Genomic DNA, 23963 nt, shown 5'->3' on the forward strand with positions numbered 1-23963 from the left:
TCTTTTAAAGTAAGTTATCCTCCATCATTTAACAAATGCAGAGCTGTACAGAAGATGTTTCACTGTTACTTGTAAGCCTCATATTATGTCTAGTGTGTTCAAGCCACATTAATATCTAAAATGTTTCCTTATAATCTGATATAAACCCACGGACCAAAACATTTGACAAGAAGGCAAAGAATAAGCCAGGAAGAAAGCCAAGTTTAACCACAGCCAGTGCTTATGGGTCTAACAAGACCAAGAAAGAATTCCTTGCATATTTGGAACTCATAAAAGAGATTCACTTCCCATTCTTTACCAAAATGCTTAAGGCAAAATTATAAAGAAGGCTAATACATTTTCTGACAGGTAAGAGATCTCATACAAAGTGGTTTAAAAGTATTATATTAATCTTGGGGCGCCTGGGTGGCTCAGTTGGTTAAGGGACTGCTTTCAGCTCAGGTCATGATCCCAGGAACCTGGGATCGAGCCCCACATCAGGCTCCCTGCTCGGCGGGAAGCCTGCTTCTCCCTCTCCCAGTCACCCTGCTTGTGTTCCCTCTCTTGCTGTCTCTCTCTCTCTGTCAATTAAATAAACAAAATCTTAAAAAAAAAAAAGTAAAAGTATTATATTAATCTGAAGGACTAGGTAGATATTATCTGGAGCCAGAGGAGTTTACTATGGGGACAACACATGCTGAATTGGCTCAAAGTGTTTTCAGAGTTACCTGGTCCCCTCTGAGCACTCTTGCCATGGGCTGAGAGTGTGGAAGCCTCCCATCACTGCAGTACAGACTGATTTCCAACCTAACATCCCCAAACCAAATAGCACTGGCCTGCAGGGGAGGGTGAATAAACACAATTGGACTACTATCTTATTTAAAAAAATAACTAATGGCATGCTTTTCTATTAGGAATCTGATTATCTGCAGTTGATAACAGATGCCATATTGTAAATTTAATTCCTACATGCTGTGTGTAGAAAGTATCAGGCACTCACACTGTTCAGTCATAGAACCTCCACAAAAATCATCTCTTGTCTAAGTTTCGGAATCAGCTGTTATTCAGAAATATATGTTTGGCTCTTTTCTATTTTGTTTTGTTTTGTTTTAAAGGAGAAAATAATAGCAATAATAGCACACATGGCTTATTATTGCCACTGGCTCTTATATTCTCAGATGAATATTTCTTTTGATAACAAAGGGAAAGCACTGATTTTATGCCAAGAGTATACCATTTTAAGGGAAACACAAGATGTTCCTAATATTTTCCAAAGGGTTGACAAGACAAAGTGAAATGCAAAGATTCCTTTGATTTCTCTCTTAGATAACCTTTTGAATGTGGTACACTGGCAGGGATGAAATTTTAGTGGTTTTATAACCACAAAATATAATCCGGATGGGGTGATTATTTATAAAGTCTTATGCATTTCAGTGACTAACACAGTAATATGATATTTACAGTTTTTCTTAAGGACTTATTAAAGGTAGAGAAACACCAACTTTCATTTTGTTCTGGTCCATGTTGTTGGCCATTTTCTAGTCCGACAGCCATTACTAGCTCTAGAGTTGGGTCTCACTACCTTCTTTCCCCACAGGGGAGAAAAAAAATAAACAGTAACACATTAAAACATGCCACAGTGCTATTAATATTCTCCTTAAACATTATAATTTACCTCTGGGAAAGAGATGTATGCATGATGGTTTTTGTTCAGCAGAGATACCTGAGAGTTTGACCTTAGGTTGGGAGTGGGGTAGTACAAAGGTTGCTGTATCAAAACAACCCATACATTTCTCCTTAGGTAGTATTCGATTAATGTTAAAAATCAAAATTTTCTTTAATCTGAGTAATCTGCTCAAGGATATAACAATGCTCCCTCTTTGGGTTCATTTAATCTGTAATTTGAATGGTGGAGTTATCTCTGCCTTCCCCTATTGATCTGAATATATACAGATTTATACACGAGCTCTCTGAGATTAATTCAGCACATTCCAGTTTTGTAAGAGGTATCTTTTATGGTACTTTCTGTACAGATCATGCTGGCATGTTTTCCTTCAATGCCCAAGAAATCTAATTCCGGTTTAGCAATCAAAGATGCAGTTTCTCATGTGAGTTTTAAAAAGATGATTATCTCTGCAGTGAGACAAAAATGAGACCTTGCCATCTTTTTCATTTCAAATGTCACACGAAGCCTGAGTTGCTTTACCCTTGTTTTGATAGAGAGGACTTCCTACTCCCATTAACCCTACCAACATATACAGTCTGTATTTGTTTGGCTTGTCAAATTAAACTTAGTCACACAGCAGCAAGCATCAGCACAAAATCTGACCCACCCTTGGAGCAGCAGTACACAGTTCCGAGACTCAGGACTCCACTCACTTGAGACTACCTGGCATTCCTTGATGCTGACATGACATTGTTCTCAGAATATCTGGATGTGCTTGATTATATAATAGCTCACTGTTTTATTTAACCTGTACTATAAGGTGAATTAAAGATTACCTGACAAGTGAGATTCAGTAGTACTTAATACAGAGAAGCCCTATGTGGTACCCTAATTAAACTAAGATATTTGTAGTCCTCCTTTTTTGCCCTGTTCAGGGGAAAAGCAGTATTTTAGCTAGCTAAGAAACGGCAGATCCTAAAGCCTTCCTGGTGTATTTAAGGTGGTAGCTAGGCCAAATACAAGAGCCTTATGAAGTGGTAATTACAAAGAAACCAATAAATTGCTAATCAATTGTAATTACAGGAAATAGTTAATGAATACATAAGTAAAATGGGATCATATATCTTCCAATTATAGTTAGTCAGGTACACAAATAAGCTGTAATTCTCAGATCTGTTTTGCCTTCTCCTATGTAATTTTAGATAATATATTCAATACACTTGGCCATTATAGAGTAAATCCGTCATATTTGTATTACAAGAGACACTCTGGTCCTCATTTGTATGTCAAATGGGTGATTTTGATACTGTCACACACTAGATAAGTGGCTCATTTTTTTTCTTTCTTGTAGTTGCTCAGTGATATTTTGCTACTTGTTAAATGAAATATGAGAGCCTTTTTATTAAGCTATAGTCTATTTTACTTACTATTTTTATTTGTTGGATTTTCAGTCTAGCTCTTGTACTAGATCTTAACAGGAGATGTAAAACTGGAAAAATTACAATCAGCATCTACTGTTTTGTAAGTAAAAAATCCCCTAGTCCAAATATGGGTTTGACATAAAAACCATAAACTTTTGCAAAGATAATTTGTAACTTCTATAACTAGAATTGGCACCTCTGCTTCCTTTTCACAGCATTCAACTCGGGCTCTCTTAATCTTTTCAAAATAGGACTCTGCCAGCTGCAGGGCACTGATTTCAACTTAGAAGAAAATCTGTTACTTGCTTGGAAATTACTGTGTTTGTGTGTGTGTATGTTAATACTTACAAGGGAAAAAGATGAGCCCTGATCAGAAGAGCTCTTATGAAAGAATCTCCACTACTGTTTGACCAGAAACTGTAGGGCTCAGGTGAACTGTGGACAGGATAGTCTGAACATATCAAACCCTAGAACTTTCTAAAAATTGCTATTTTAACCATTTTTAAGTGTACAATTCAGTGGCATTAGGTACATTCACTGTCACCACTAGTTATTTCCAAAATTTCTTATCATCTCAAATAGAACTCTGTACCCATTAAGAAAAACTCCCCTTCTCTCCTCTCTCAGCCCTTAAGAACACTAATTTACTTTCTGTCTCCATGAATTTGCCTATTCTAGATGGTTCATTTAAGTGGAATCAAAGAATATTTGTCCTTTTGTGTTTGGCTTATTCCAGCTTAATATGATGTTTTTACAGTTCATCCATGTTGTAGCATGTATCAGAACTTCATTCCTTTTTAAGGTTGAATAATATTATACTATATGTATATACCACATTCTGTTTATTCATTCATCTGTTGATAGATACTTGGGTTGTTTTCACCTTTTGGCTATAATGGTGCTATAAACACTGGCATACAAGTTATGTATCTGAGCTCTTGTATTCTATTCTATTCTATTTCTGTTCTTTTGGGTATCTACATAACAATGGAATTGCTGGTCGTAATGTAATACTACATTTATGTTTTGAAGGAACTGCCAAACTGTTAAACTGATTTCTATAGAAGTTGCATCATTTTACGTTCCTACCAGCCTTGAGCCAGAATTTCTTTTTAATTTCTCCATATCCTTGCCAACAGCTGGGTGTGAAGTGGTATCTCATTGTGGTTTTGATTTGAATTTCACTAAAGACTAATGATGTCAACTATCTTTTCTTGGGCTTATTGGTCATTTGCATTTCACCCCTAGAGCCAAACGGATTAGGGGCTGGAAAAAGAGCAGTTAGAGAATGTTTTCTGGAGATAAGTGTTAACCTTCAGTAGAGGAATACAGCAAACCTGAGATAATTTTTGAGGAAAGAATACATGGGGATAAATATCCTTGACTCTTTCCCTCCCATTACTTGTCAGAATTCCCCATTAGCTCAACAACTAGAAGCCAGAGAACACGGAAGCCAGCCTCCTAAGGCAGACAGCAGAGTGAAGAAGCGTGGAGAATGGATCTAGAATGAAAGGCGGAGCAAATGGAAGCTATCCACAACCATAGATACATAGAATTCCAGTAAACAGATTTTAAATTGAGATGCTTCCAACTTACATGGGTGGTGGTGGAGAAGCATTAGTAAAGTCATACAGATATGTACAGCAGATAAAAAGATGATGGAACAGCATAAGCCAATAAATATCTGAAGTTCTTTTAAGTCCCATGGTGAGAAAAATTATTAAGATACATTCCTATACAAATACTTCATTTGTTTCTCAAAAATAATTTCCTGATGTTGGATTGAAGCATGAATAGCTGAACATACAATATGTTCAGTCACTGTTGTCTACAGGCACTAATGACCATGCAGTTTGAAGAAGGAATTTTTCATGAAATAGTATCTGGTTTCTGATAAGGAAGACATTGGCTAATTTATTCATAATGTGATGGCTCTTCATTTATTACTTTTATTATCATATATTGTTATTTCATCTGAATATTCATGCTTCCAGATTTCCTTCGTATTTTGAACTTTTAAATTTATTTGCACTATGACAGACTATAGAATTTCAGTGTTTTGCATATAACAAATGACAAATGCTTTATAATTGATTATTTAATGAAATAAATTAGTTATCTATTTATTTATATATCTGTTTTAACCTTTATGGTAAAATTAGAACACAATTCTAGAGATTAGTACATTGAGTAGGATGCTTGAAAACATGTGGCATATTTAAGAAGATTAAATCACACAGGGTCTATTATTAGATAACCATCTTCCAAATGGTGAATGCTTTATAAAAATAGAGGCTTAAGCTTGTTAGCCTGAACAGCATAAAAGTTTATTTCAGGTCTTGGTTTCATACACTGGGAAGAACTACTGGGATCAGTAAAAAGTCAGAATAAGCCTACTGAAAAAACAAACATACAAAAAACAGGACCAATGGCAGCATTCAGACTCAAAAGCCTTAAGAATTTACTGAGTTAAGGGGACGGCCTGTAGAGTTCATATGGACTCATGTTTCAATTCTGGCTCTCAGACAGGCAAATTAAAGTTTGAGTCTAAGTTTTTCTCATATGTAAAATGCATAGAATAATGCCTCCCTCATAGAAGAATGTTGAGAAGAATGAAATAACATATGAAAAGTACTTGCTACTTACAAAGACCAGTCAATAACTGGGATTATTATCATTGTAAGGATTTCTTCCTAAGGCTGTCTATTACTTGGAACCCAGAAATATGTGCTTTTCAAAAGTATTTCTGTGGCTGGAATGTATTGATATGCATTATAATTGAAAATCGATATTTTTCATTGGAATGCTATGGCAATATAGTTTAATGTAGCAGCAGCATAATGGTAGTAGTAAAATAAGAATAGTAATTATTGTCTAACAGCGTACATAAAAACAATTTAGACACCATGACTTTAGTTCTAAAATGTCCTCTTTTACTTAAAATTGCACGTTTGTCATTTTGTATACTGACTTTCTCTGAAATAGGTGTATTTAAATTGTTCCCTGTTAGATGCCAGATATAATTATATAAAAGAGGGGGTGAGTGAGATATGACATAACTAATATCCACTCAGATACTTCTTTAGTATGTTCAGTTAAGCTTCCTCATCAAGGCTGACCTTCATTTAGTGTCAAAAACCATTGTTACCATTAGCCCTGTACTTCTGAGACAAGGATTACTGAATGCTTAAAATGGTCTATGACCAAAAGTTTTAAAGTTCTCATCTGACTAGATTTCTAGATTATTCAGTATATATAGACATTAAAGAATATACATATTAGAGGGGGAATACTTTATCTCCACTGCTGATTTCTTTGAGAAATAATTTTTCTAAGTATATTCCTAACTTTCTTTTTGTCCCTCTATTCACTCTGCCCAGAGTAGTGGAGGACTGATTCATTTGATTGGTAAATTTGGGAAGGCTCTGCCTTGCCCTTCTTCCTTTTGGGAATAAGCTACCTGCATGGAGCAAACTACCTCTGGTACTTTTCCAGGAGCAGATTCTTCCTTCCCTTTAGAAAAAGGGACTGTCCTGGTTCAATGTTGCCTACATCTGGATATGTTCACCAATCCTGGGGGATTTGTGAGCAAGCCCCATTTGGCTCTCATCTTAAACTATATTCTCCAACTTGTCTTTTATAAAAAATAAGTGATATTTTTGATCTCTATAAGCTACTCTTTGTTTTATTTTCAGTTTGCTAAGAACATGGTCAGGGAAGAGGGAAGACATTTTACTTTTTCATATACTCCTTGTATCTGAAAGTTGGTATCCTTTCCTGAATTCTCTATCATCAAAAAGCTTTGAGCCTATAGTAAACAAAATCCCCAGATCCAATAAATTCTATCATGATCAGCTTTCAGAGCCCCCAATCAAGCCCCGGTGTGCTTCTCCCATGGAAGGTATTGAAGCTACTTCTGTGCAATTTCAGAAAGAAGTTCAAAAACAAAAACAAAAACAAGAAAACATCTTAGGTTATCATTTGGATCTTTCTAAGTTTACTGCTGATCTTCATGTTGCACACCGAGGAAAAAGCGTTAATTCTTTTACTGGGAAAAGGTGAACAAACTCTTCAGTGTAAGAATATAGTCAGAACTTCAAAGCTCATTTGATTTGTGACCAACTCCTGAAGAAATATACTCTTAGACAAACCATTATGATAGACAGGTAGATAACACATCATTATGTGCATATGATGTTTCTAAGTACACTTACCTCTGCTGTGTGCTTTGCCACATGCCCCACGATGACAATGACCTTCCCTTTGAAGCTCTGGAGCACAGCAGTGAAAGGGCCCTGGGTAAGCTCTCCTTCGGTAGTGAAGGCAGCACTAAATGGAATGTTGATGCTTCCTGAAATATGACCCCGAATAAAACTGAGAAGATTAAGGAAAAATTACTTGTGTGTAGACTTGAGTGTGTGAGGGAAACTCACAGAGGGAATCGATTCACAGAAGATAGTACATTAAAATCAAATACAAACAGAAACCAGATTTAAAAATTCCCTGAGCAGGGAAAACTAGTTTAGTCATACAAGCAAAGTTTAGTTTGGTTTATTTTGCAAGACAAGTGAAGCTAACTTAACCTTGGTCACTTCTTATGCCTCTGAAAATCATAAACAAAACTTAAATTGTTGCCCCAAATTGATATGAGGTAATCCCTAACCAATTCCCTTTCATTTAAGAAAATTCTAAAATTTTCAGAAAATAAAAAATATAAATAAACTGAAAAATAAAGTCACTGCCTCCACATTGTATAAGCTGCTTTATAACAATATACCCTTGAGCCTCACTCCATGTTTTTGTTTGAGTGCTCCTGATTTGTAGACTCTTTTTTGGTATGTGCACAATAAGCTTTTACTAATTACTATTTCAGTGATTCATTAGTTTTACTTCTGGTTTTTTTTTTTTTTTTTCCCCTGACGGTTCTTAACATCTTGAATGCTCACGTGAGTATTTTATCTAAATGAAGTAAGGTACCGCTAAGGAAAAAAAAAGTTAAATATGAAAATGGAATGGAAAAAAGAAAGGAAGATGAGTGGAAAATTTAGAGAAGACTTTCCTGAGGGGCGCCTGGGTGGCTCAGTTGGTCAAGCATCTGACTTCGGCTCAGGTCATGATCTCTGGGTCCTGGGATTGAGCCCCGCATTGGGCTCCCCACTCAAGGGGAAACCCTGCTTCTCCCTCTCCCTCCCCCTGCTTGTGCTCTCTCTCTCTGTCAAATAAATAAATCTTTTTTTTTTTTTTAAAGATTTTCCTGATTAAATGAAGTATTGCAAAAGTGATCAGGATGCAGCAAATCAATGGCAATCCCATGGGTTGCACAATATTCATTGCTTTCAGTTCATTATTATAACCATGATTATTTTACAGCTCTGAAAGTAATATAGTCAATCAGAAGTTCTCAGATCTAACTTGATACTGCAAAACCTATCTACTTTGGGCAAGTGACTGCTAAGCAGGACTCTCTTTAGAGTTGTTAGGTCATTAGCATTGATTGGAAACCCTTTTGTTCTTGGCTATTTCTCAAGTGAACTTAGTTGACATTTCCATTCTTTCCAATTTCATGTTCTCTAAGGGGGTAATGTGTTATTATATATGCACTTTAGAAGAGTTCATATGGTTTGAGTATTTTAATTTTGGAATTAAAAGCATATATTAATTTAAAATATTTAGTAATATCATATGATCTTAAAGTAAAAAAAAATATATATATATGCCCCCAACTAAGGCATAGTATATTTCAAGAAGTGGTAGATGATAAAACCAGAGAGGTAGATTAAATAATTATTATGAACTTAGTCTTCTAACTATTCTCAAGGTATTTAAATTTGTTTGAAATGTGAGATCCCATTTAATGTTATTATTTATTATCTGTCAGTAATATCTGTTCCTGTCAATAAATGTTATGATGTTTAACACATTGTGCTTCCTGTACTCTCCAAATTTGCCACAGAAATTTTAAAAATAAAGGCCCATATATCTTAAAAAAAAAATATACACCCCCCCAAATAATTTAAAAGTACAATTAAAAAGATAATTCTTCATATAGAGTCTATAGAGGAAGATGTTCTTTTTTTAAAGATTTTTATTTATTTTAGAGAGATTGAGAGAGAGAGAAAGAGAGCATGCACACAAGTAGGGGGGAGAGGCAGAGGCAGAGGGAGAAGTAGGCTCCCCGCTGAGCAGGGAGCCCGATGTGGGGCTCTTTCCCAGGACCCTGAGATCATGACCTGAACCGAAGGCACTTAACCAACTGAGCCACCCACGTGTCTGAGGAAGATATTCTTAAATGTTGCTATTAATCAAATAACTCTTCAAATAAACATAAAACAACTGTGAAAACTGTTCTGAAAGAGATGGATAGGATACTCTGATAGGATATATCAACTTGGGGAGGACAGGGAAGGTTTTCACTGAGAAAGCAAGTGATAGCTGAGTTAAAATTGGAAGAATTAATAAAACTTAATTAGGCAAAGGGATGGAATGGAGGTGGGTTGGATAAACATTTCAGGCAGAATGTTAGGCTTATAGAGGGGAGGCACATGGCTCACAAGGAGAAATAAAGGAAGGCCAGTGTCAGCAGAATTTAGAGAGCAAAGTATAGCATGAGATAAGATGAGCTTGGAAATGAATACAGAGGCCAGACAAAGCAAGGCCTTGTAGGTCATGTTGATAGTATTAGTCTTTATCCTAGAACAATAAAAATCAGAAAGTATTTTAAGCAGAGAAGTAACAAATCACATTTGTACTTTGGCAACAATGTAAAGAAAGGCTAGAAGGAGAGTGAATGTGAAGACTAGTTTATAAGAAGTCCAGGCAATCTGTCTTCCCTCCCTTAACAATCACTGCTTGATGACCATGGAAGGGATATTTATGTGTCCAATAGAGGCATTTCCCCTAGACGTCTTTTAAAAAATGGAAGAGTCATAGTTTTAAACAGTTATGCCACAAGCAACTAATATTCCCCCCTCCCAAAACTCATTAGTCATCACTATAGAACGGGAAAAATTATAATTATTTATTGACATGACAGTTTCTCAATTACCCCAGTTTGTAGTTTCGTCTTTAGAATTTTACTTCTCTTTTTCTGTTTCTCTGCCTGTCTCTTTCTCTCTCATTAATGGTGAGAGGAGAAATTGAGGCTCCTACTCTCAAGAATGATGGTGAAGATTGACCACATATCTTACATTTGAAATTTTCTAGTCAGTTGCTGCTTCATCATTTTTTCTTCAAAGAAAAGCATTTGGCATTAATAATGCAGGAAAGAACTACAAGTTTTGAAAAATAAAAAGAGAGGTAAAGTAAACATTAGCGTCCCAGTGTACATTGTTTAGTTAGAGTCTTCTAGAATGGACAAAGAATTTATGATCATGGGCAGATCACCCCTGGATTTCATCAGCACTAGTTTCTCAAACATTTAAAATTATTCATTATTCTCAACTGCAGTTTTCATGAACAGTCAGGGCTTTGTTCTCAGCATATAATTACTCTGATAGTACTTTTATCTTCAGTTAGGACATACCTTAAAATGAAAAATTTGGATACCACAAACTAAAGAATCTAACAACTCAAATATTCTGATAGTACTTTTATCTTCAGTTAGGACATACCTTAAAATGAAAAATTTGGATACCACAAACTAAGAACCTAACAACTCAAATATTCTCAGCAAATGATTCTACATCTGCCAGGCTGAATCAGTTGCCAGAGTTTCGGTGTTTATCAAACAGCCCTTATCAACTGTGAACATATTTTCTTTCCAGTGCTTTTACAGTAGCAAAAACAATACAAATCTATCCTAGAAATATTTAGGTTGTTTGCCCACCTCCCACTTTCTTGTTTTAGAGAGTCTCAACTACTGTTCCCAAGAAAGGGTGAGCCTAGATTGTCATGTTTGTATCAGATGATCCTTCCACAATCATGCCTGACAGGATAGTAGGGAAGGGAAGGGTGAAAGTGGATATCTGATGCAGGCTGAGCCAATCAGATTCTCTTCCTTGAAAATCAGAAATAAAAGATAAAAGACAATGCTTAGACTGTGTTAAGCTTTATAATGTAAGTTACATTTGAGTGTCTGTTATACAAAATTTGTTGTTACATATTAGAAAATTGGTGACTCTAAAAATAATCTTTATTTTACAAGATAAAGTCTATAAATATTTGGCTTTAAAAAGTACTCATTTGTACCCAAATACCCAATATCTAAAATCTGTATCTAAATTATAGAGGAGCATCTAGATGATTTTGTGAACTCAGTATCACCAATTTCTTATGTGCTTTTAAAGATTTCAGTCCAAATTGCTTTTTAGTCACAGATGTAAGTCATAAACTTGTTACTATCCTAGAATTTTCTGTTGGTTGTGCTTTATAGTTTGATTTAAAAAAATCTATATTAAATGTTCAAATGGTTGACAAAATATGATGGCAGCAGAGACTTTTTTGGAAGAAGAAAATTATAATACAAAATACAAAAACTATTCCAAACCCTTTTTAGGCTATCTTAACATTTTGAAAGATAAGGCACAACAGAAGTAAAACTTTAAACCACACTTCCCCTATTCTTAGTTTTGTTCAATCAAAAAGTCCTGGAAAACATTTAAAAGCACTCATCCAAGAACTTGCTTGTCATAAAACTTCTAGTGCAAGTAAGATTAGGTAAGCATGAATGCTTGTAGGGTGGTCAAACCTCTAAATATCTATCCTTAATTACATTACTGGCAAATAGCAGAGAATGAGATTGGCCTAGTTATATATTAATACATTTACCATGAACATGGTTGAACAATGAAGACAATTTCGATTTAAGGATCTCGCTTCCTTGGTAATTAAGTTCCTCTATCTACATTAGAAATTCTCATGTGAAACAGACATCATATGATGAAGCAGAACTCCCTTATACAATTTCTTAAACATGTGAGAAGCTACCATATTATATTGTAAAGGTAGATAGTAGAATACTGTTTTTACTTTCTGAGTCCTCCATAATCATAATAAAATATTAGGTATCTGAAAATGGAGTGAAGAACAGATTTCTGTATATTTTGTGTTAATTGGACAGAATAAAAGTGAGATAGAAGGCAGTTTCTGACATATAGTGACTCTAACTCTCAAAGTTGACTCTGATTAGTCATGGGCAAAATATGGCAAGGAGAGCAAAATGATAGAGAATACACATCTGAGATAAGCACTTTCTCCATGCTCCAAGAACTATAGTTTTATTTCATTGTACTGCAGTGGATGACAAGTATGTATAGGTTCTTAATATAAGGCAGTATTAGAGATGAGCATGCAACAAGACATATTTTAGGATTGTGAGTGTCACTTCACGGCTTCCCTCATATTCTAGAAAAAAATCTGGATCCTTTGCATTTGCCTTTTGTATTTAAAAAAGCCACTGTTTGTCAGCATGAACATAGATATGGGGTAAACAATACCCACATGTAAAGAGGTTCTGTAGTGAGTACACTACCCAACAGCCAGGCACTCTGCTATTCTAGAAACTAAGACCTTAAAAGGTTTCAGCTTCATAGTAATTAGTTCAGAATCTAGTTAGGCAATAGAAGCCAAAGTATTTATGTGGTAATTAGCTCCAATCATATATACATCTTTATAGCATAACAATGTCCATCACAATTTTCAGATCGGTTTTGGCAAAAGTGGCAATGGCACTCATAAACAGTAACTTTTTAACCTTTCAGTGTTCATAAAACATTTTTACTATTATGATTTTTGACGACATACTTGAAAGATTTAAAAGATAAAGGACATGATTAAAGAAATCATCAGTAATTACAATGAAACCTCTACTATGGAACAACAGTAGCTATAAAAACAGTTATTATAGTAGTCACCTAGTCAGGTATTTGAATCAAGTGGTTTACTACACTGATTGCATTCTGTGATATATTCTAGTAAACATGATTTTTCATTGGCAACTGGTGACCTTACCCTATCTTGCAGTATGCTGTTCCTTTCCCCAAAAACAGCATTCAGCTCAACATTCCATTTGGTAGGCATTACCAAAAAGCATTCAAATGTGTGCTTATAACAAAAATAAATTTTCACATTAAACAAAATGTGGTAATCCAATGTACAAATAGGTCAGAACAAATACTTTAAAATGTCTGTGACAAAAGAGTTGGATTGTTAGAACAGTATTAACAGATAAAGATGACATGCATCATCTTCTAGGTTTCTAAGATATGAATACCTTCCTATATTTATAAGTCAGTCTATATCACAAATATTGCAAGTAGATGCACCATACATCAATCAAGCAGATAGAAGAATATCCTTCTAAAAATAATATGGTATATTAAATAGGTTCATAGTCTAGAAAGATTGTTTACTTCATAAAAGGATTTAATAATTGCTTTAAAATATCTAACAGCTCAAAATTTAACACAGAAACAATCTCATATTTTTCTAAACCCTAAAAGAGCACAGCATTTTTGCTGGGTACCACACTTAATGACTTCATACCTCTATATACAAAGCACACCAGGATTTCATCAAACCACTCTGTTGGCTTGTTTGGTTGCCATGTTAACTAATTATAATTAGTGTTATAGAGTCCAAAGTAAAGGCTATACCTTTAGTATATCAATAGCCAAAAGTGAATATAGAATTAAGCCCATAGTTTCCTCATATATAGTGTAACTAAATAGCATTGATCAATATAAAATTATATCTTTAGAGATCACCATTTCTCCTTGCTAAATCTGTTGCTGCTTTCTATGAATGGCATCACCATCCACCAAATCAGTTTAAATCTCATCAGTGGCAACATCCAACATTCTAGAGCTCTAATAAATCCCATCCTCCTATCTATTAGATTCCCATAACCATTTGCCTATTTCAGACACTTATTCCCTTGAGTGCAGACTATTGTCGTAGCTTTTTGTTTTCTTCAATTCTTATCTTTTCTCTTGGAAATCCATTATATTCACAATATTGTTAGATTAAAATTTTAAAAACAAAGTTCTGATTATCACAACCTTGTTGAGAAAACTTTCACAGGACATAGGACAAAGCCCAAATTTCTCAGTTGAGCCCTCATGAATAAGAACTAACTACTTCACTTCCAACCAAACCAAATCACATACTGTTTCCAGTATATGTCCTGTCTAGCTTCTGCAGCTTTCTCTACCTAAAAGCCTTTTCTCCATTTTTTTGAGGGTTCAAACCTTATCCATCCTTCAGGTGTTTCCTCCATGAAAATTTTCCTTCCCACAGTATCTGTACATCTCTCATGACAGCAGTTTGATCTTGTATAAAACATACTAATGCTAACGTACTTGACTTCCATTAAGACTTTAAACAATTTATAGGATCTGTATTTATCTCATCTATGGAACTCTTATAATGCTTTAATACAGTGCTTAGAATACATGTTATATATTTACTGAGTAAATGAATTTCAGAACTGTGTCAAACCTAGAATAACTTGTGTCAGCATCAAATCTCCTGGCCTTCCTAGCTAGTGGCACCACCATCTATTAATACTTGCAGTTGCCATGATACAGAATTATCTTTTTTAATACATAGTTAAGAGAAAAGGGAAAAGAACAGCAACAAAACACATTTCTCTGGATTTTCTCCAGCATGGGTATTGACCCAAAGGGTTCACTAAAAATGATTTATTTTAGGACAAAGTTAAAGATCCCACCCTTTGTGATTGCAAATATGGAGAAATATTTATGCACATCAAATATCTGGGTGATCCCATCCTTCTGGCCTTGCCTGCACCATTACCTCTGCTCTTATCTTCTTCCACACTGCATAAATCCCTACAAAATACAAATGCAAGCATGCTACTTATCTGATTAAAATTCTTTAATACTTTCTCATAGTCTTTGGAATAAAACCCAAATTTCTTAGCATGTTACATTCTCCATGAAGCTGCCTTTGCCTACTGTAGTGTCATTTTCTACCCTCATGCATTCTAGCCACGCATATCCAGAGTACCTGTAATTTCCTGAATGTGTCCTTCTCATCCTCTCTGTGCACTCATACAGTATGTTTGGGTTTTTTTTTTTTTTCAGTCTAAAATGTCCTTTTCCTCTTCATTCCTGGGGTAACTTCTATTTCTCTTTCAAGACCCATCTCCGGTATCACCTGGTTTGGGTGACCATCCTTATATTCCCTTGGTCTCCTGGGTGTGCCTCAAACATAGACCATTTCATACTGTATTGTAATTATCTATTTAATGTGTCTCTCTTAGCCATAAGACTGTGAACTCCTGGTCAGCAAGCATTCTGACTTAACTCTGTTTCCCCATTGCCTGGCAAAATAGGTCATCAATCAGGATTGACTGGCTGATTGAATGAGACTACATGGCACTCAGGAACTGGGGCTATGGATGGGTCTCAGAACAAATGGGAGCTCTTCAACAGGTAATGTACCTTACACAACTCACTATTGATCCAGACAGTGTAGACATTCCAGCAGTGGCTACCATTTTGTCCCATATTATGCAAGGTCTATTCAGATAGGGGAATACAACTAGCTAGAAATTTTAATTCAGGTAGCTTGAACCTAGACCCAAATGGAATGAAAAAAATCTTACTAAACCTCCTTAATATCTATTCTGCTCTGAACACAAGTATCTCTAAATTATTCTGAAGAAATTTTTAGAAACTAATTCTTCAGGACACAGAGACAAGAGCAATACTAGCATTGACTAAGGATGAATAATGTGGTATAATAATAAAAACAACTGAGTTTATGTGTTTTTCAAATTAAAAAAATTAGGCCTGAGGTCTTTCCTATAGCTTCTGATACTAAAAAAAGTAAGTGCTTTACAAATAAAGCTGAAAAAACAAGGATATGAGAATAATATTCCTTCAAAGTATTTCTGTTTACAGATAATATCAGTTGGTCCCACATTTACATGACTAAGACCTCTTAATATGAACTCTAGAAATATGAAACTCTATTTAGAAGTATTAAAGAAAACAACAGTTCGGCTTGTGTATTATCTTTGAAGTTATTAACATTACTTATAAAATTTATGCCACTATATGAGAAACACATTCTATTGCCTCTTTAAAATATGCAATTATTGGGGTTGCTCAGCGCCTCACAGGGCAACTCGTGATGGTCGTCATGCGGCTGAACCTGAGTCCGGTGAGGCCGCGTGCAAGGAAGGCCCGGACGCAAGGAGGGCATTAAAGGACTAGAGGAAGCGAATTTCCGCCGAGCAAGGCAGGTTGCCGAGCCCCGAGCCCTGCGGTTCTCAAGACCCTGGTGCCCCTGGCTGTTCTGTGAACATTGATGATGTTCCTTGATTCAAGCCAGCACATGTGTGATTATTTGGATTATTTGGATTGTGACTTTTGGTGTTGTGGCTGTGGACTTCACCTTGGAAGAGTGGACCTTCTGGACTCCTCTTAGAGAAACTTATATAAAGACGCAGTACTGGGGAACTATAAGAACCTGAGCACAATGGGTTATTCACTCTCTACACCCAGTCTGATCTCATGGTTGGAACAAAAAGAGTGAGGACAGTAGAGAGAGGTAGTCTTCAAGGCTCCACACCCACATGGAACCCAAGGCGGGGCTTGAATTCTATCCTGAGATCAATACCTAGGCTGAGATCAAGAGTCAGAGGCTTGACCTACTGAGCCACCCAGGTGCCCCTGTGTTTATTATTCTTTTCCTACCTCAAATCAAATGCATAGCCCAGGGGCGCCTGGGTGGCACGGTTGGTTCAGCTTGGGATTCTTGGTTTCTGCTCAGGTTGTGATCTCAGGGTGGTGAGATTGAACCCTGCATCAGGCTCTGCGGTTAGTGTGGAGTCAGCTTGAGATTCTCTCTCTCTCTCTCTCTCTGCCCCTCTTGCTCATGCTCTCTCTCTCTGAAATGCATAAATAAATCTTTTTAAAAATGCATAACCCATTTTTCAGACTTTCTTCTATTATGTAAGCATTTGAAGCTTTGGCTATCTCTGTACTGCTAGAGCTGAATCTCTAACAAAGTTTGGATAATTAGTAATTTTGTTAATTTTCAATAATAAATATTTAATTTACACTGCAGTGTGTAGTTTGACATCGATTGTTTCAAATGTGTTTATATATTTCTACCATATGTTGTATTTTTAATGCTTTTGTTATTGATTGTAACCAAGCTTCATTGTCTTTATAGAATTGTATTAATTTTTTGAAATGTTTGGATATGGTTTTTGGCCCTGTATATGGTCAATTTTTAGAAGTGTTTTATGCAAGCCTGAAAAGAATGTTTGCAGCCAGCAGTGCTCTGTGTCACTGGGTCCAGCTCATCAACTGTTTTGCTCAAGACTTTGTGGTTATTGAATGTTCCTCTAGTCTGTTAGAGAGTAGTGTATAAAAAATGTTCCACTCTAATGGTAGCTTTTAGAATTCACTTTTTTTTTTTTTTGGTTCATTTTTGTTTTCTATTTTTGAAAACTGTGTTATATTAGCTGCATACCATTTTGGAATTGCTGTAGTTTTTTGGTGAATTAACTTTTAAGTATTGTGAGTAACCTTTATCTCTATAAATGCTAATTTCATTAAAATCTCTTTTGTCAAAAAAATATGCAGTTACTGTTTGCTCTGAAATCCCTGTTATGTATTAGAACAAAGTAACTGACCTGAACCTTTGCCTAGATTAACATTTCATGTTTCTTTCTTATAAAAATAAAATATGATTTCAACAGAAACTTAGCTGTTTAGCTTCTCTGACATAAGCTGTTCAGCTCTAATATTAAGAATTTAGATTAGATTATCTCTAGGTTTCCTCCTTATTTGAAAGTTGGGATTATGTCTTAATTGTCAAGTGGGTAAAGTCTGTCTTCATGTTCTCCAGCTTTCCTTTTCTGTATTCCTTACTTGGACTACTGGGCCCCATTGAAGTTAGAGTTAGTTCCCTCAGACTGTTGATATGCTTTTCCTTACCTACTATCACAAAAATTGATAATAGATTAAAATAGTATCTCTTGCAGGGTATTTATATTTTAACAGGGAATACTTATAAGCTAAATGACTAAAGTTTTAGCAGAATTTCAGGTAATGGGCTTCAGGGTACAGTATCCCAAAATATGGCATCTTGGTATACTGAATAGTTTAAGCTGAAGGAATTTGAGAAATGGCATGAGCGGAAAAGACTTTCTGACCTTTCCCTGAATCAAGACATAAAACTCTCAACTGAGGGATGCCTTCCCTATACTCAGAGGATGGGGATATCCTTATCTCTGAGGCAGAGGGACAGTAAAAGGAATCTGAACAAACAGGCCTTGCTAAGTTTCCTTTAGCTTAACTAAATTTAACTCATACCCATTTTTTCCTATCATATGTTCTTGTCACTGTCTACTCTTCGTCAAGCCTAGAATAAAAACTCTCAGGTTTAACCACTTCTTCAGATCTTCATTTTCTTATGAAGGCTCCCATATCATGTAAAACTTACATTAAATAAATTTGTATGCTTCTCTCTTGTTAATTTGTCTTCTCTTACAGAAGCCCAGCCAAGAACTTAGAAGGGTAGAGGAAAAAGAAACTTTTCCTCCCTTACACACATAGGAGGGTTCTAGGGGGTGATAAGGCTAACTCTTAAATTCATTGGTAGACAGTAACTTAATTTGCTGAAGGGTAACTGCCCCCTCCCTTTCATAAACAATCATTTCAATTATTTTACATAGGTAAACAAAATGAGATAAAACTTAATGTTAGATTCTTAATCTCCTGAAAGAACAAATTACGAAAAAAATTTCACCTATATGAAGATATAAGAATTGTGTTAGCCAAATTTTCCTATCTAAACGATCTTATTATAAAAGCAAAATAGAAGATAAAAGCTATATACAGAGACTATAAATAATTTGAAAAATATTATAAATGACCTTCAAAAATAACTTACTTTTCTTGGGAGAAGGAAAAGGTGTTAGAGTTTTTTTGATTTTTTTTGTTTTTCTCTCTACTGTATAGGACTACATTTTGTTGGCAAGAGAAAGTTATTTTAAAAGTATACTAGTATTAAATATTTATTAATTTATTAAACAGAGATAAAGTCACATAAATCTGAGTTTAATTGCAAAGATTTACCTTAGTCAGAATTAAAAACTACTCTACAAAAATAATTCCCTTAAAAAAATATTATAAGGAATTTAATAGGCTTTCATTTGTTAAGTTTTAAAACACCAGAATCTAGTGATAATTTTTTGGAAAAATTAATAGAAGACTATTATTTTAGAGAGCAAGAGAGGGAGGGGGAGAGAGCAAGAGAGCAAGCACACATGAGTGGGAGTTAGGGCAGAGGGAGAGACCCTCAAGCAGACTTCCTGATGAGCATGGAGCCCTCTGGGGGGCTTGATCTCACAACCCGTGAGATCATGACCTGAGCCAAAATCAAGAGTCAGATGTTTGAACTATTGAGCCACCTAGGCACCCCAATAGAAGAATATTTTTAAGAGATTAAATTAGTCATTTAGTAGAAAAAAGCCTTTCTAAAATGCTTCCCTCAAAGTGTTCTAACTTCGCTTTCCAATATTTAAAATAGTTCAGTTTTGTCAAGTGGGATTTATTCAGGGAATGCAAGTGTCATCCAATACTCGCAAATCAATCAACATGATACACTACATCAATAAAACAAAGGATAAAAATCATATGATCATCTCAGCAGACGTAGAAAAAGAATTTGACAAAATTCAACACCCATTCATGATTAAAAACTCTCAACAAAGTGGGTTTGGAGGGAACATACCTCAATATAACAAAGGCCATTTACGAAAAACCCACAGCTAACATCATACTCAATGTTGAAAAACTAAGAGCTTTTCCTCTAAGATCAGGAACAAGACAAGGATGTCCACTCTCACCACTTTTATTAAACACAGTATTGGAAGTCTTAGCCACAGCAATTAGATAAGAAAAATAAATAAGAGGCATCCATATTGGTAAAGAAGTTAAACGGTAACTATTTGTGGATGATGTAATACCATACATAGAAAATCCTAAAGACTCCATCAAACACTTACTAGAAATAATAAATGAATTCAGTAAAGTTGTAGGACATAAAATTAATACTGAGAAATAAGTAGCATTTCTATACACAATTAACAAAATAGGAGAAAGAGAAATTAAGAAAACAACCTCATTTATAATTGCACCAACCCCCCCCCACAAAAACCCTAGCAATAAACTTAAAGAGGTGAAGGACCTGTACTGTACTTTTTTGAAGACTATAAAACATTGATGAAAGAAACTGAAGATGATGCAAACAAATGGAAAGACATTCCATGCTCATGGATTGGAAGGATTAATATTGTTAAAACGTCCATACTACCCAACACAATTTAAAGATTCAATGTAATCCCTATCAAAATACCAATAGCATTATTTCACAAAACTAGAACAAATAATACTAAAATTTGTATGGGACCACAAAAGAACCTGAATAGCCAAAGCAATCCTGAGAAAGAAGAACAAAGCTGGAGGTATCACAATCTCAGATTTTAAGATATACCACGAAGTTGTAGTAATCAAAACAGTGTGGCATTGGCACATAAATAGACACATAGATCAATGGAGCAAAACGGAGAGCCCAGAAATAAACCCCCACTTATATGGTCAGTTTATCTATGACAAGGAGGCAAGAATATATAAGAGAAATACAGGCTTCCAATTATGGAATGAATACATCATAGCCAAGTTGGCACATAAAATTAACTGTCATATGATGCTTGATAAATTATTGAATAGTTGACTGATTCATTAAAAAAAGGGTTCAACTGGCAAAAAAAAAAAAAGTTGTTTTCCTTGAATATGTGGCTGCGTCTATATAAAGACAAATATTGGCAGATTTGTTTATTAGGGATTAGGTCCCCCCATATAAGGCACTGAAAGTAATAGCTCAGTTTGTGTGTAAGATTTGAAGGAATGTGTGTAGTATTTGAACACATAGTTTAGAATCAATACATGTCTCATTCAGTCATTAATTTATATTCACTCATTTGTCTCTGTGTTGTTTATGCTTAACAACCCTATGCAGGGAACAAATAGTCACTTGCATAAAATCTAGGTGCATGAAACTCAGGAACATGAGTTTGACTGTACCAAGTTGTATGGCCTTGGGCAAGTTGCTTAGCCTTTTTAAGCCTCAGTTTCTTTATCAGTAAAATAGAGATATTAGCAGAATCTACATCATACAACTAGCATCATGCTTGGTACACTGGAGGAACTTAATCATAGCTGTAGATTATTGAGGATTATAGATTTTTAGGAATTAGTGATTATAGGTATCCAAGGAATTGAGGGCATGTTACTAACTCTAAAACCATACTGCAGAGACTTCTGACCATCCTATACTTTCTCTTGGCTTCAGTGATTTTATCTCCTTTGACTTAATCTCTTACACTTCTGGTGTCTTTACTGGTCCAAAATAGCCAAGCATGTTCATACACCAGGGTCACTGCCCTTGTTCTTTCTTCTGCCTAGAATGTTCTTCCTCATATCATTTGTAGCCTGCCTCTTTACATCATTTAGCTCTGCTGAAGTATCTTTTTTGAGAGGTTTTACTTGAATACTTTATAGAACTTTATAATTCTCTTTTTCCCTGCTTTATTTTTATATATATAGCATTTATTGCTGTTTAAGATCTTACAATAGATGTATTTATCTATCTCTCCAATTAAAATGCAGTTTTCATGAGTGCAGGAAATTTGTCATTTTGTTCACCAACAAATCCTCAACCTCTGGTACACTATTTACTAGAATATATCAAGACAGCCAGTAAATATTTATTGAATGAATGAATGTTAGGTTTGATGAATGCTTCTAGCTCTAAATTCTGATTCTACTGACTTGTTCTTGCTTCTGGGTTTAAAGGAAAAAAGGTCTCAGAAGTCACTGGACATATATAGAATGTAAAAGGACTTATATATTGCCAACTCTTTATAACTTTGAAAGGTAATGGTAGGAGACTGGGTCACTGTGTCCTCCACCCTGCTGTTTTCCTTATATAAATATTTTCTGGGTACTTTCTAGGAGCCAAAACTGGTGCTGGCGTTATAAAGATTAGAAGGATATAAGCCCTATACCTACCTCCTTCTGTTATCCAGAGATTACTTCTTTGCTGATACATTCTTTGTACCACTCATTTGGCACTTAATACATCATTGTCTTTACTCTTTATTTATTTCCCACACAAAATATTTTCATGTTTTATATTCTTTATACTAAAAGCAACCTAGTGAATAAGAACTATATTTTATACCTTTTTCTTCGAAAAATTATCCACAGCACTAAAGACAGTAATATTTATTGGTTGCTATTAATGATGGCATCTAAGAAAATCAAACACCACATTCTAATATATTAATTTGAAGCATTAAATTTATGAATCTCTTCATTACCATGAAATACACTTTTCCCTTGCCTTTAATTCTTTGAGAATAGAATTTAAGATTAACAGAAAAAAATATTACTTATTTCCTCATAGTGTAATCAAATGGTATGCATCATTAGAGATTATAAAAGGTTTTTCAGCCTTGGAAGGCCATAGGTAGGTAGTTTAGATACCTCACTGAAAAGGATTCTTATAACCCACAGCTCTTCATTCTTCACTGTGTTCTTGATACTAAAAGAGACCTAATGACACCCAATCACTCTTGGACAGTTTAGCTTGTGGTTCTTCTCAAAGCAGTGTGATTGAGACACAAATGCCAACGTTTGGTATTTAGAGGTGAGACAAAGCAGGTTATGTGATAAAATAAGAGGATACTGAAAAAAACAACAACAACAAAACTTAGGAATGTTGTGAGGATAAATAACACAACTTAAGAACACTTTGGTTTTAAAATAGGCTTTCAAAAGGGGATTTAGAAAATTTCACAAGTTGGGTCCTTTGGGAGGGTTATAAAAGGTGGGTGACTTTATTTTTCTTTCTTCATTCCCTTGGGACCACGCCCCCCAGAATGGCACAAAGCACTACTGATTCTTTTCGTTCAGCCTGTGATTGTAAAGACGAAAACAACCAACCCAGTTCTCTGCCTAGTTGCAACTATGAGCCACGTATTGTCAGATGACACAAAGGCATTCCTATGTTAGGCAACTCATCCGTACTCATCAGAGAACAATGATCAGGCTAGCTGCTCTGCTTTCTGCTGTCCTAGTTATATTTATCCTGAAGAAAACAAAGGAGAGTAGTAATTTAAAAATCAGACTATGAGGTCTGAAAAACTTCGGACTGAATGTCACTCTCATATTGTGTGTACAATTTTAAATAGATATTTAAATTATTCGAAAGGAAGTGAGTGGTGTGCATATAAGCTATTTTAATTATTTTAGAAGTAGTCTTTAAAATTAAAATAGGGTGGGGAGTCTAGGTGGCTCAGTTGGTTGAGCATCTGACTCTTGGTTTTGGCTCAGGTTGTGATCCCATGGATCCTGGGATGGAGCCCTGCCTCAGGCTCCACGCTCAGTAGGGAGTCTGCTTGGAGACTCTTTCCCTCTGCCCCTCCCTCCTCTCTCTCAAATAAATAAATAAATCTTTAAAAAAAATTAAAAGGCCACTATAATGCTACACTTCTTGATGGTTTTATGAAAGCCTATGACTAAAGGTTCAACCAAAAGAAACAAGTTATAAGGTTAAAAAATTAAATGTATTTTAAACCCTTGAAATAACATATAAGAACTTTTACAGCAGGAGTTCCTGGATCTGTCAACTGGAATTTAATGCTGCTTTTGGGAATCCACTCATCTACTCTGCTAAGGAACTTCCAGTATCCCTAAAGACCTAACAACGAGGGACATAAACATTTAGGCTCTCTCCAAACTCAGTAGTCTTTCACAAGTGAGGGAAAATAAAAAGTAGTAAGTTTTCACAAAAAAGTAGGGCTGTATTATTTGAAATAGTAGGCTCCCAAATTGTATTCTTAATAATCT

The 23963-nt window shown here is 35.2% G+C and overlaps 1 protein-coding gene across 3 annotated transcripts in view; it reads right to left on the bottom strand.

The window, feature by feature from the left end:
• TBCK (TBC1 domain containing kinase) overlaps nucleotides 1-23963 on the bottom strand; it is a 237560-nt gene that overhangs the window by 15867 nt on the left and 197730 nt on the right. For all 3 annotated transcript variants that reach the window (XR_003520644.2, XM_027598076.2, XM_027598077.2), the window contains exon 25: nucleotides 7281-7440. Coding sequence is in view for 2 of the 3 variants with exons in the window: in XM_027598076.2 (XP_027453877.1) it covers nucleotides 7281-7440 (160 nt within the window). In the remaining variant the exon portion in view is untranslated. The remainder of the gene's footprint in view (nucleotides 1-7280; nucleotides 7441-23963) is intronic.

The sequence above is a fragment of the Zalophus californianus genome, chromosome 2 (genome assembly GCF_009762305.2).
Source record: "Zalophus californianus isolate mZalCal1 chromosome 2, mZalCal1.pri.v2, whole genome shotgun sequence".
Lineage (NCBI taxonomy): Eukaryota > Metazoa > Chordata > Mammalia > Carnivora > Otariidae > Zalophus > Zalophus californianus.